The 13298-nt window shown below is 28.0% G+C and overlaps 2 protein-coding genes across 2 annotated transcripts; one reads left to right on the forward strand and one right to left on the reverse strand.

Moving 5' to 3' along the window:
• Positions 1-1939: 1939 nt before the first annotated feature.
• Positions 1940-3993, reverse strand: LOC123296547 (intraflagellar transport protein 20 homolog). The gene is made up of 3 exons (XM_044878062.1): positions 3878-3993; positions 3646-3800; positions 1940-2111 (listed from the first exon to the last, which is right to left on the reverse strand). Exons 1-3 carry the CDS (start codon positions 3984-3986, stop codon positions 1995-1997), a joined length of 381 nt encoding a protein of 126 aa, XP_044733997.1. The 5' UTR covers positions 3987-3993; the 3' UTR covers positions 1940-1994.
• A 784-nt stretch (positions 3994-4777) lies between these two features.
• On the forward strand, positions 4778-7532 carry LOC123295497 (BTB/POZ domain-containing adapter for CUL3-mediated RhoA degradation protein 3). Its single transcript, XM_044876872.1, has 3 exons — positions 4778-5127; positions 5211-5470; positions 6978-7532. Exons 1-3 carry the CDS (start codon positions 4962-4964, stop codon positions 7416-7418), a joined length of 867 nt encoding a protein of 288 aa, XP_044732807.1. The 5' UTR covers positions 4778-4961; the 3' UTR covers positions 7419-7532.
• The last annotated feature ends 5766 nt before the right edge of the window (positions 7533-13298 follow it).

The following is a 13298-nucleotide window of genomic DNA, read 5'->3' on the forward strand; positions in this document are numbered from 1 at the left end:
AAACGCAAAAATTTGTTAGGGAAACTGCATTTTAAAAATGAAAAAATAAAAATACACACTGAATGTTTATAATTAAATTAAAAATCAATTCATTCGTTATAATTCAATTTAATTTTTAGTGTTGTTTGTATTTATAAAAAATAAATGTACAGTCATTTTTTATGTAATTATTATTCTAGGATCTAGCTAATTTATAATTTGAAATTCTTAACAGTTTAATTTTTTTTAATCTTAAAATATGTGTCATACGATAATTTAGGTTTGAGTACAATTTACTTTGCTTTCAATTTCAATTGATTATGGCTTAAATCGCGACAATGAATTATTAGTAATGAATAAAAATTAGAAGAGGAATTATCGATTTAAAATAAATAAATTACAAGGAAATGTACAATAAAATAACTAGAATCAATCTTTAATTTTGGATATTTCGTTCCCTTTATTAGAACTTCTTCAAGTATAATCTTAATACCTAGGTAAATTTTCGAATACTTATGGTTGCTGAAGAAGTTCCAATAAAGGGAAAAGGTTTTATTATCCATCTCCCTGTGACTTATTTATTTTTTTAATATTACATATAACATTCAACGTCGTAAAATATTTGTTTCCCAATTCATTGTCAAAATTTCAACTGCAGCTTTTTGAATTTAGATGAAAATTTCAATTTAGATTAAATAATATCCTAATTTTGTTACTATTTGTATTCCATAGAAGGTAATTCATTTTAAATCGAGGACAGTTTTATAAATACAGGATGAATTAAGAATCAAATATTGTTTTCTAATTTATAAGTAGTACGGACACAAAAGTTTTATTGTGTCTTATCCATGCCATTTATTGAAATTGGTTGAACTGCTAACTGCTGTTCAAATTTTTGTTATAAATTTGAACACTTTTTTTTATACTAATTTAAGGAATTCCATCCGTACTACTTACAAACTAAAAAATCGTAATATTTGATAATTTCCTTTAGTATGCCAATTACCGTTTCTAGGTTAACTGTTATCAAATTTAAATTATCGTATTAATATTTAAAAATGCATTGTTTTTTTCATTTTGCAAAAATTTTATAATTTATCTCGATTTGTTGATTATAATTAATGCTGAGTGAAAAGTTAAAGATGGGGGACATAAAGGAAGAGTTTTTATTGATACTGGATTTCCAATTTAACTGAGAAAAAGTTTTATTCTTTGATACATGTGATACATGTTTTCTGTCGATATCTGATAGAATAAAATTAAAGAAAAATCTTATCGATTTCCAATTTTAATTATTTTTAAACTTTTTTTTCTTTAAAATTTCTCGTTCCCGGTATTTCCAAGAAAATAACCAGTTGATTTTATGAAATGATTAATTGTTTAATTATATTCAGTACGAATTCCTCTGTTATTTTATTTAAATTATGATTGATCAGTAGAATCCACAAAGGTCAGTTTATATATCCATTAGTTAAAATTAATTTAAATCTTAGAATTTACCAATGAAATACGATTGAAATGAAAATTTGACTGGTAGGCTAGAAATGAATAAATTAAACAAAGGTGGTGAAATAAACCAATTTTCTAAATGTCTAATACAAGAAAGCAATCGAGGAAGATAGTTAAAAAACGTGCTATCTTTTTTTTATATAATAATTATATTTATTTTTTCGTGTTAATTACAAAATTTTAATTCGCTAAATAAAAATAAATTTCAAAAATCGAATAATTATGAAAAGAGATCATATTTTTTGGTTTCTTGTTAGCATGTATAAAAATTTGTTATTGTGATAAATTTTAAGTTTTTGCATTATAATAATTTTTTTTTATTTTCCGTACATTTTTTTTTTTGTTTTATGTATTTTTAACTAAGTGTAATTGTTTTCTAAATGAATAGTATGTAGTTTGTAAAAGTATTTTTGCAAAAAACAAAAAAGAAAAAAAAACATTCGAACTGGCTAGTTTTATATATAAAATTAAATTAATGAAATCAAGAATATTGTGGTTTTTGTTTTTTAACTATAATAGGTTAATCGATCCAATACATCTTGCTGTTCCGACATTGTTTTTTGCATTGAATGATGTTCAATACGTAATCTTTCCAATTCCAATGATTTTTCCATTAGCAATGCCTAGAAATTTTCATATTTATTATGTTAAACAAAATTTGCTTTACAGTGTTTTGCGAAACAGTGCTGTAGTAGGTAGTGTATTACGTTTGTGAGTACTGTTAATGAGTACATCAAAATGAGGTGACGATTATCGAAGACGATATTTGACTACAAATGCGAAGTTACAAAGAGGTGCGCGTGGAATTTTTTAACAAACATAAAATTAATTGTGTAAGTGTGCAAAAAATTACTGTTATTGATATTTGTACAGTTATTCAAATGGATGACAGTCTAATTCCTATAATTTCTGCAGAAAAAGGAAATGTTATTGAGAAATGAACAGCTAGTCAAAGAATATATAGAAAAGGGTACAAAGAGAATGTGGAAGAGAAAGCTCACAGCAGAGTGACGGTCTATCTAGCAATTATAGACAGACTTGTGGAACATCAAAAAAAGGCGAGTAATTCTTACAGTAAATTTTTTAACCATTTTGATAAATGGGGCAAGTATGTTAGTAACGATGTATTTTTGGGTTTTAGAAAATTACTTTCTTGATTAATGTATCTATTTACGTTCTTATTTAACAAGCCGAGTTCGAGTCGGACAACTGTCCCTCAACCAATGCGATTTTACAGGTTCTAAGAAATAAAGAACTAAAAAAATAAAAAAAGGTCTTGTCTTTATTGATCGATTTTTATTACGGGGGGTGATAATTTTAAACTACATACGGGCGTAATATTTGTTAAAGCGCCTTTGCTTAATTTACTAAAATACTCGACTAAAAAAAAACTGAATTATACTTGGTACTGACATAATATAAACAAAGCTTTAGATATTAAATTATTTGCTAGTTCACTTCATTACTGGCATAATGAGAAAAGACTTTTCTTGAAGCCGAAAGGGAAGTGGAGAATGAATTGATGATTTTTTCAACTTTTCCCAAAACTGTTAATTTTGTTCTTTAATGTAAACTTCTGGATTAAGTCATGGGCACACCAGGATTAAGTCATGGGCAGCTTTGACCCAGAGTGTTGAGGGTGGTAAGGGTCAACACAGTAATTATTAGCCCTAAAATTTCATAAGTTCAAAATATAGCCAATTAATATAATGGTCAGTTCAGGTTCAGGGTGGCAGCTGTCTTTCCATTCCTCGCTACGATCATGAAACTTTTTCATGTCTTTGCATTGTTTTTATTATGCGAATTATTTTCTTGTGAAATATTCTATCAAGTTTAGAAATGTGTTGCGTATCTACAAGGGAGTAAATCGGCAAAGATAGGTTTTACACCAAAAAATTGTTGGAATTTTCGGATTTTGCATATTATTATAATATTAAGTGTTTGTAACCTCCGGGCAGAGGCATTTAAATCTGGGAGAGCTAAAGTGTTTTTAATTATAGTTTAGGTTGACCGAATTATCAGAAAAACGACTCAAATCCAAGGGAAACCGTTTTGAAATAATACTTTGAATAAAACTTTGTGCATAATTAAATGAAGTGTTGAAATATAGGCAAACGTTTGTGCAAGTATATATACAAAAATTCTAAAAAACGGAACCTGTAATTGATTTTTTTCCAATTCATTTTGTTTGGTCATTGATTGAACCATATTTCGTCGCCCTATGGCACATAATTTTTCATTTTCAACTTCAGATGCCAAACTATCCATAATTTTAATAAACTTATCAGTTAGTGTTTGAAAATTATCAAGTTCTGTAAAAGAATTCAATGATGCAATAGAGACGTTTGCACTGATAAAAATTATGATTCATATGAATATAATAACATACTTTCAATAAAATTTTTACATTCATCTTTCAGTTTTGTGGATTGATCAGCTAATTTTGGATCAATTACACGAATTTTATTTAATTCATCAAAATATATACCAGATTTCATAAGTATGTCCGCCATTTTTTAGTTGTAAATAAAATAATTTTTAGGATGGGTACGGAAGCCTGAATGTCCCAATAGCTTTTTTTTAAAAGTGTCTACCCACAAATATAAAACCAACTAGTTCACTTTCAACAAGTGCACTTGTAACTTGTGGGACATAATGGAAACAAACCTTTTTGAAAATGTCAGTCGGTAATGACTATTCTTTAATTAGCCACTATCGAAACTGTCTGGAATTATTAATAATTGTATGTCCGGATTTAATGAAAATAATTAAATTTAATGATAATGTTTATAATTTGTCTTACGTAGTTAAAAATTTTTATTAATATTATTTAAAAAATATAATGCTTTAATTAGCCTTTTTTCTCATAAGATCCGATAGATGGCAGAACTAGAGTAGGTAAAAATATTTTGATTTCCTATATTTTTATTTCCTGTCATCTATCGGATCTTTTTTTAATCTTCTGAGGAAAAGGCTAATTAATAAAAATTTTTAACTAACTACGTAAGATAAATTATAAACATTATCATTAAATTTAATTATTATCATTAAATCCGGACATACAATTATTAAAAATTTCAGACAGTTTTGGTAGTGGCTAATTAAAGAATAGTCATTACCGACTGTCATTTTCAAAAAGATTTGTTTCCATAAAGTCCCACAAATCACAAGTTCACTTGTTGAAAGTGAACTAGTTGGTTTTATATTTGTGGGTAGACACTTTAAAAAAAAAGCTATTGAGACATTCAGGCTTCCGTAAATGGGTGCTGTAAAAAATATTTATGCAGCGATCATTTAACAACATGTAATTAATTAAATTTATGCATGATTTATTATTATAAAATTTAATATTTCGTGTTAATAATTAGTTCTTTTTTTTATAAATACATTGTTGTTAATCATTCATTGTTTCGTTTAGTGTTTTATAAACCATAAAAATTGGGTTATGGTTCACTCAAATTTTCAAACTTGAAATGTCTGGTGACCATAAAACTGTGATAAAAGGTAGCCCATCACAGTATGTAAAATTAAATGTTGGTGGTTGTTTACATTATACGACAATTGGTACATTAACTAAAAATGACACAATGCTTCGAGCTATGTTTAGTGGTCGTATGGAAGTTTTGACTGATTCTGAAGGTATATTATATACGAATACGCCCCTTGTACACTTTGCCACAAAAAACGATAAGCTTGCCCTAAGATTAGTATCATTGTTTTAGGTTGGATTCTAATTGATCGTAGCGGAAAACATTTTGGTACAGTGTTAAATTTTTTACGAGACGGTTCAGTACCATTACCAGAAAGTTGTAAAGATATGGCAGAGTTATTAGCTGAAGCGAAATATTATTGTATTGCTGAGTTAGCAGAATCATGTGAACAAGCACTTTTAAAGAAGGAACGTGAAGCAGAACCAATATGTCGAGTACCTTTAATTACTTCACAAAAAGAAGAACAACTTCTAATTGGCTCAACTACAAAAGTATTTATTTTCATTATTTTGTATTTAAAAGTAGGAATTATCTTAACGTAGCTTTGTGCTTAGAATATATTTAAATACATATTCACGTATCTCTTAAGTATCTGCATATTTCGAATGTTAACGGTTTATAAATGTCTCAGATAAAATTATAATTATTCGTAAATAGGTATCGTTATAAAATATTCGATTCGATTCATAGAGTAATTACGATTAGCTAATTGATAATAATGATTGTCGAAGACATTATGGGATTTTAACGCTAGGTTGCCAGTGCCACGAGTAAAAAAGATGTAAAATATATCTATTAAACTGCTGATTTTTTCATTGAATGAAAAAAAAAACCAAAAGATACCTACCTAATTTTACATTTTAAGGTGCTGTGCCATATTTGCGCCCTTAGTCTTTTATAATTGCGAAAGTTTTTCTAGTTTTTTTCTATAAACTTTGAAGTTTGTGTTCTTATTTAATTTTGTACACATAATTTTGTATAATTTCTTTAAGTCGCGATTTCTTTTTGAAGAATTGCACATTGGCACGCTTCAACGTCACTTAAACTCAAATCAAAGTGACCCAAATTAAAGTAAAAACAGTCAAAAGTTCCACTGGACACAATCCAAAGTCACAATGGACACGAAAATCCAAATATGTAAAAGTGCCACGTTTTTTCTGTTGTTTTACACTTGCAGACAAACATAGAGTTTAAAAAACCTCAGGTTCACATTCCTGAGTGATTATTAACATTCCAACGCCCATAACTCAAGCACGTTTGCATTTTGATCATTGTGCTCATTAAAACTTTTGATCAGGATGCCAAGTTCTACAAAATCCCTCAAAATGAGAAAATTTGACTGAGACTTTATTTACATAAATAAGATTAGTGAAGGGTTCTTTGTAACGATTGAAAGTAATAATAATTATTAACATCTGTGAAAATGATTTGCCAGTTCGACTGTTACTGTTAGCACGATTACTTTTGCGAAAAATTCAATTTTTTAAATTGGGATAGGTTGGTGAATGTAGGTAGTACACAGTGTGTCCATTTCAAAAGAATTCACCCTTGATAATTCTCGAAGGGAAGTTCAAAAATGGTCCATAGAGAATTTTATGTTTCATACCTTTGCCCCTACTCACCCTTCACTTTGAGGAGATCCATCTTGTTGGAAATGCAAGTTTTCCTCACTGAGTGTCATGTTTCCAACTTCATCCACTTGATTCTCCAAAGATTCTGTTATTAATGGATTTATCACATTTTCCAACATATCGAGGTACAATTCTCCATTCAAGACTGGGGTTGAGGGGATGAAACCTAAAATTCTCTTGGTACCATTTTTTAACTTCCTCCTCGATATCTAAAGCGACGTGTTTTCACTCAAAACAATAATCACATCAACTAAAGAATTATTAAGGGTGGATACTTTTAAAATGAACACACTGTTTACTTACAGTATATTTAGATAATTATGTGAATGTAACAAAATGTCTAATGAAATAAAATTTCTTTTTTTAGCCTGTTGTCAAGTTGCTCATAAATAGACATAACAATAAATATTCATATACAACCACATCCGATGACAATCTATTAAAAAATATTGAATTATTCGATAAACTATCATTACGTTTTAGTGGCCGTGTATTATTTATAAAAGATGTAATCGGTTCTAGTGAAATATGTTGTTGGAGTTTTTATGGTCATGGTAAAAAAGTAGCAGAAGTATGTTGTACGTCAATTGTATATGCAACAGATAAAAAACATACAAAAGTTGAATTTCCTGAAGCACGAATTTATGAAGAAACATTAAATATACTTTTATATGAAAATCGTAATGGACCTGATCAAGAATTAATGCAAGCGACATCAAGTCGAGGCGCTGTTACTGGTATGTCATCGTATACGAGTGATGAAGAAGAAGAACGATCCGGTTTGGAAAGATTACGCTCAAATAAGTAGTATCACGCTTGGCGATCGGCCATTTTAAATCAATACTCAAAATGGCGAATGTGATGTTATCAAAGATGATAAAAAAAATGTGTTTTGTTTCTTTTTCTTTTTTTTTTTTGTACGTATGCGTATTATTGTGTGATGTTTTTCATATTTATATATTAAGACTTTAAAAATATTTGTTATAATTAAAATTTTCCTATGTATTTTTGCCATAATTTATTTAACTTTGTGTATTATTTGTATATGAGAACTTATCCAGTCAAATTAGTCCATAAAATATAAGTAAGGTTACAAAAATTCCCATAGAGCTAAAAATTGATATCAATGGTCAGAATAATATTATAAATGTATTGTGAAAAGTCCCCATCAATCCTCCTTGTGCAAAAAATTTTATTGAGGGGGGAAGTTTGCAAAAATAAGCTTTTCGCGTTTTTCAGCAAAACGATGAGTTTCACAGCAAAAATAGAACCGCTATATCACGAAAATGGCAGCATGATCTACAATTTTTTTTCTGGACTATTTTTGCTGTTAAACTCACCGTTTTGCTGAATAACGCGAAAAACAAATTTTTGCAAACTTCCCCCCTCAATAAAATTTTTTGCACAAGGAGGATTGATGGGGACTTTTCACAATACATTTATAATATTATTCTGACCATTGATATCAATTTTTAGCTCTAGTATTCTGAACATTCATACCAAATTTTAGCTCTATGGGAATTTTTGTAATCTTCAAAGTGTAATTTGATTGGATAAAACACAGTATGTTTGATATTTTTATATTCATCATATAAAAAGAGGCTCACTTAATTCTTATTTATTTATTAATATGGCGTTCAGTTGAAAAAAAAAACATTCTTCATTCATCTACATTTTACATACATTGAGAAGCTAAGAAAATGGGACAATGATTAAAATAAAAAATCAGATTTTCTTTTTTATATGATAATAGATTCAATAAAATAATATTAATTGAAAAATATACATTTGAAAGTATTCGAAAATATTTTTATATCGCAGACTTATTTAATAAGAGGACAATTATTAAAAATTTCTCGACTATAAATTATTTTTCATTCTTCATTGACTGATAAATTTCAACGGGAAAATAAAATCTGATCTGAATGAAATATGTATCATTCGAAAGCTTTTAAATTTTAGTTTTTGAATCAATATCTCTAAGAAATTGAGTATGTGCAATCAAAAACTTGTTCATTTCACCGAAAATCGAATTAAAAATAGTGAAGATTTCTTGAAAATCCTTGGATTCTTATACAGAACACAGACGCTTAAATTTAATATTTATTCTGTAGATAAAAACATCAAATATTTTAACAAAAAATAGTTAAAATGCGGAACATACAATCCGGCATATAAACCTTAAAACCTATTAAATTAAAATTGTATGCTTTTATCCGTATATGATATACGGATGCCATAGTCGTAATGGAATTTATTGCGCCCTGTCATTCGTTACTCGAAATTACGACATAACATAATGGTCGTAGGACGTAGGAATAACGACGATCTTACAGAAGGAACAGCATTATGTAGAGCAAACGTAACAGTGACAAAGACAGAAATAATTTACTGACTTCGGGATTGTTATGTCTTAAGTGTCAGCCCCATGGCAACGTAGAACACTGACGTTGGGTGGAGTTAACCAATAAGAAGCCTATATTTGTTACGTTACGTCATATGTTTGATACGCGACGTAATAAATATTGGCTTAGAGCTGAGGTCTTGGGTTGAATAAAGTAGAAGTGGGTACTTTCGGGAAAATTACGGATTCAATCTAGAACGTTTCTGGAGCGAAAAGGAACTAGTTTCTGGGATCTTATTCGGGAAACTATTTAATGTTTTTAATTCTAATGGTGATTAAATTAACAAATAAGTAGACAAATTACATACAAAATTTTAATAAAATTACAATTACAATCACAAACCTGTCGGGTACGTATCCGACAAAAGATATGGTTCATGGAACTATACTGACCTGGAACTATCCACCTCTAGAGTAAAGACTATCATAACTTAGATGATAAGTTATTCAAATTAAGATGAGCATTTCTGTGGGCTAAAGGGAATTTATTTTATCAAAATGCAAGGTGTTGAATTTTTTTGATAAAGAAATATCCTATGAAAACTCGAAAACCGAATTTAAATAAATTAAAAAAACTGTTAAATTTTTGTCCTATGTTCTGTTCTACTCAATATATCTATTAATACATGTATTACCGAAGATAGATTATTTACTTAAGTTTAAGTTAAAACATTCTCTGAAAAGCACACATATTAATAATTAGACTTAAATGTTTTAGGCATGAATTTCATGGACAATATTTTTTAAGTAGTTATGGTACATTAGAATCCTACTTTTTTTTTTTTTTAATTTTCATGCTCATATTAATGATTATGATCGGTAATTTAAAAAATACGTTAAAAGTCATTTATGTAACAAATTTTGTATCTGTTTTGAATATTGTGGTTAGTTTCATATTTGCAACGCCAAGAAATAATAGAGAAAAATGCGTTTACGAAATAGTTAATTTTTTTTTTACAAAATATTTTGGATATTGTTTGTATTTTTTAAATTATTGTACAAACAATTTATTCCATAATGTTTTATTAATCAAAAAAGGGTCCACGCATTTGTAGATTAAGGGCTCACATTTATGCCGACGTAAAGCGATACAAATCCCTGACACCCGACGTAACAAATGTTAGCTTATGATTGGTTAATGCCACCCAACATCAGTATTTTATGTTAACATAAAGCTGTTACAGATGAAGTAAACTTTATATTAACTGTTTTGTATGCGATTTAAAATCATTTTTTAGAATGGTGCATTTTATGTAATCAAAACTACTAATATGAAAACGTATAGATTATTTTAGGTTTAATAATGACGCATATTTTTTTATTTCCGTTTTGTACGTGCCAAACTATCCGTTTCAAATTCAAAATAAAAATAAAGTTTAAGTATGTTCTTTTACAAATCACAATCAAAGATATGTAATTTTTTTGGATACTGCAAAAGATGTTACAAAAATCGGCATATTGGAATACTTTATCTGTGAAAAACCTACTCAAAAACTTTTAGTAAAATTTGAGTATTTAAATGTCGAACAGTTTAATCGAAAAAATGTACCGGTGTCTATGAGAGCTGTGTTATTTTGGATTTAAAGAGATCAAAATGAGAATGAATTGATTCCCTTAAGTGTGCGCAAATGAATTGCCCCTTGTGGAATTAAATCTATTCTGGAATTTAGAATACTTAGTTTGAAATTCAGAAAAACAATATGTGAAGTAAAACTATCTCTGAAAACTCAGAAAAATTTTGAAAACATTAAATAAATTATTAATCAATCATTTAATGACAGATAATGGTAATAGATTGAGACTCTTTCGGAAGAAATATTTTGAGTTACTAAATAATTTTTCAGAAAAGTAGTAACTAAGAATATTTCTTCCGAAAGAGTCTCATTAGACTTTGAATGTCTCATGAGAATTAGACTTTTTTCAGAGATTGTTTTACTTCACATATTCTTTTTCTGAATTCAAACTAAGTATTCCGAGTTCCACAACAGATTTATTTCCACCAGGGATGGTGCATGTATATTTGAATCACTTTTATCTCAAATGGGTATAATCTTTAAAATTGTCGATATAAACAAAAACTGCCTGATAAATAAAAGAACATGCTTTACAAATTAAGTTATACATACATACCTGTTGATAAACATTGTTGATAAACAGATGTATTATTACATAATCATGTTACTTAATGCACAATTTACTAACAAGTTGATTAGATTGATTTAGCAACAAAAAAAAAAAAAAAAAAAAACTCATTTCTAGATTGAGTTTATAGACATTCCTTTTGTATAACCAGAATGAGTTAAAATTTCTAAGTAATTTCAAATATGGTAATGTATTTCGTAGAAATTATTTTATCACAATAACAAGAAGTGAATTGAAGTATTTTCTTAAAAAACCAATTGTATACATCCGTTGGAAATTTTAAAGAAACTGTGAAAAGTGAGCTCAATTTTCGAATTAAGTATTAGTAGTGGTTTTAGAAATATCTGAATACACTCAAGTATTTTGTTCATTATTTGTCATACTTTTTTTTGTAAATATAATCCAATCTATTTAAATTGTTGTATCCATTTTTTAAGCGTTTTTTTCTTAAGTGGAACTTTTTGAGTTGATCACCTTTAATTTGCACCTTATGTGCAAATTAAAAAGAAAATGTAAATCTTTTGCTGTAAATCTAAGTGTACTCACCTATGATGATGTTCTCCTAATACAAATTGAAGTAATTTTGGCCAATTAAACACAAAAAATTTAAAAAAATCATTCAATATTTAAACAAAATTTTTCATTTTCACGAATTTCCCGAAAATTTTTCATCGATGTTATTTGGAAAAACATTATAAGCAAGCGGTTCAGGAGGGGCTCAAAATTTTCGTTCTCCAACAAAAACCGTTCTCGAGATATAGCCAATTTTCCATTTTTACATGTCACTTTTTAAAAACTAATTGAATCAAAAATTATGAAATTTTTTTAACATTTCTATTAGGAGAATATAAGTTACAAAGGAATTAGTAGTACCTGATAGGGAAATGGTGAGTAAGTGTTTTCACCCTAAAAACGTAAAAGTATGAATTTTAAAATTTATTTCAGTGAAAAAAATTAAAGGATTACAAAAACAAAATACATCCAAATGCCATCTATGGTAAATTTTATTGAACTACCTATTAAGTTCGACGATGATGCCATCTATGATAAACTTCTTGAACTAAAATTTATTTGGACGGCAGTGCCATCTATGTTAAACTTATTGAACTAAAAATTTATTTCGATGGTAGTGCCACCTATGGTAAACTTGTTGAACTAACTATTAATTTCGACGGCAGTGCCATCTATGTCAAACACCACAATATAGTTAGCGTGGAATATTAATAAAATTTATTAAATCATATATCAAAAAATTGCTCTCTAAATGCTCCATCAGATTCCAAAATTGCTCCAATTATTAAATTATCAATTAATTAAATATTTGCAATTAAAAATACAAAATTTTATTTTCCAATATCTCAGTAAATTGATAGTTTTTCCTAACGTTTTTGCTATCAATAAATTGCTCCCGTTTATTTCTTTCGGGATATAACAATAACGATTTATAAATATCTATTATTTTTGCATAATTAATTAAAATTAATAATTGCAATTCAAACAGGTATGTGATGACGTCATTCACAAGGGGAATGTCATAAACTGGGGGGAGCGGGAAGGGAAAGAAAAACAAAAAAGAAATAATAATAGAAAGTAAATAATTAGATGTATCAGTGAAAAATATCAAAAAATTGCTCCGTAAATACTGTTTCAGATTCCAAAGTTGCTCCAGTTATATAATTAATATGTAATTAAATATTTTCAATCGTTATATATTCTTTTTGTTTTATTTTTTAAATTTTCTATCCTATTTTTTCTTTCAGAACAGAAATATCAATTCATTAATTATTTAATAAAGGTAAGTATTAAATTAATTATATAGTTATTAATAACCCGGTTGGCTGTGTGGTTATAGCACTTGCCTATGAAACATATGTACAATGGTTCGTATCCTGGTGTGGCTAACATTTTTAAATTAAATGAATTTTTTCTGATGTTAAAAATTTTCCACTCTTTTTATAGTTTAAATTATCTATATAACCCGCCCTCTTGCTATAAATAACGTCAGTTATACATATGTCATAAATCACTATTCTGTCAGGAGGTGGGAATTTAAACAGTCATAAATATGTCACTCTTTAAAATCATGTTCTCCTGTTACAAAATATAAAAAATATGTACAAAAATGGTTTGGTTATGCTTAAA

Source organism: Chrysoperla carnea, chromosome 3, assembly GCF_905475395.1.
Source record: "Chrysoperla carnea chromosome 3, inChrCarn1.1, whole genome shotgun sequence".
NCBI classification, from domain to species: Eukaryota; Metazoa; Arthropoda; class Insecta; order Neuroptera; family Chrysopidae; genus Chrysoperla; species Chrysoperla carnea.

What these genes read in the sequence shown, in the direction of transcription:
- LOC123295497 (XM_044876872.1), top strand. Translation starts at nt 4,962, where the DNA reads ATGTCTGGTGACCATAAAACTGTGATAAAAGGTAGCCCATCACAGTAT. An exon ending in AGTTTTGACTGATTCTGAAG is followed by an intron (nt 5,128 to 5,210) that starts GTATATTATATA and finishes TCATTGTTTTAG; the next exon opens with GTTGGATTCTAATTGATCGT. An exon ending in TAATTGGCTCAACTACAAAA is followed by an intron (nt 5,471 to 6,977) that starts GTATTTATTTTC and finishes TTCTTTTTTTAG; the next exon opens with CCTGTTGTCAAGTTGCTCAT.
- LOC123296547 (XM_044878062.1), bottom strand. Translation starts at nt 3,986, where the DNA reads ATGAAATCTGGTATATATTTTGATGAATTAAATAAAATTCGTGTAATT. An exon ending in ATGTAAAAATTTTATTGAAA is followed by an intron (nt 3,801 to 3,877) that starts GTATGTTATTAT and finishes ATTCTTTTACAG; the next exon opens with AACTTGATAATTTTCAAACA. An exon ending in TGGAAAAAAATCAATTACAG is followed by an intron (nt 2,112 to 3,645) that starts GTTCCGTTTTTT and finishes GAAAATTTCTAG; the next exon opens with GCATTGCTAATGGAAAAATC.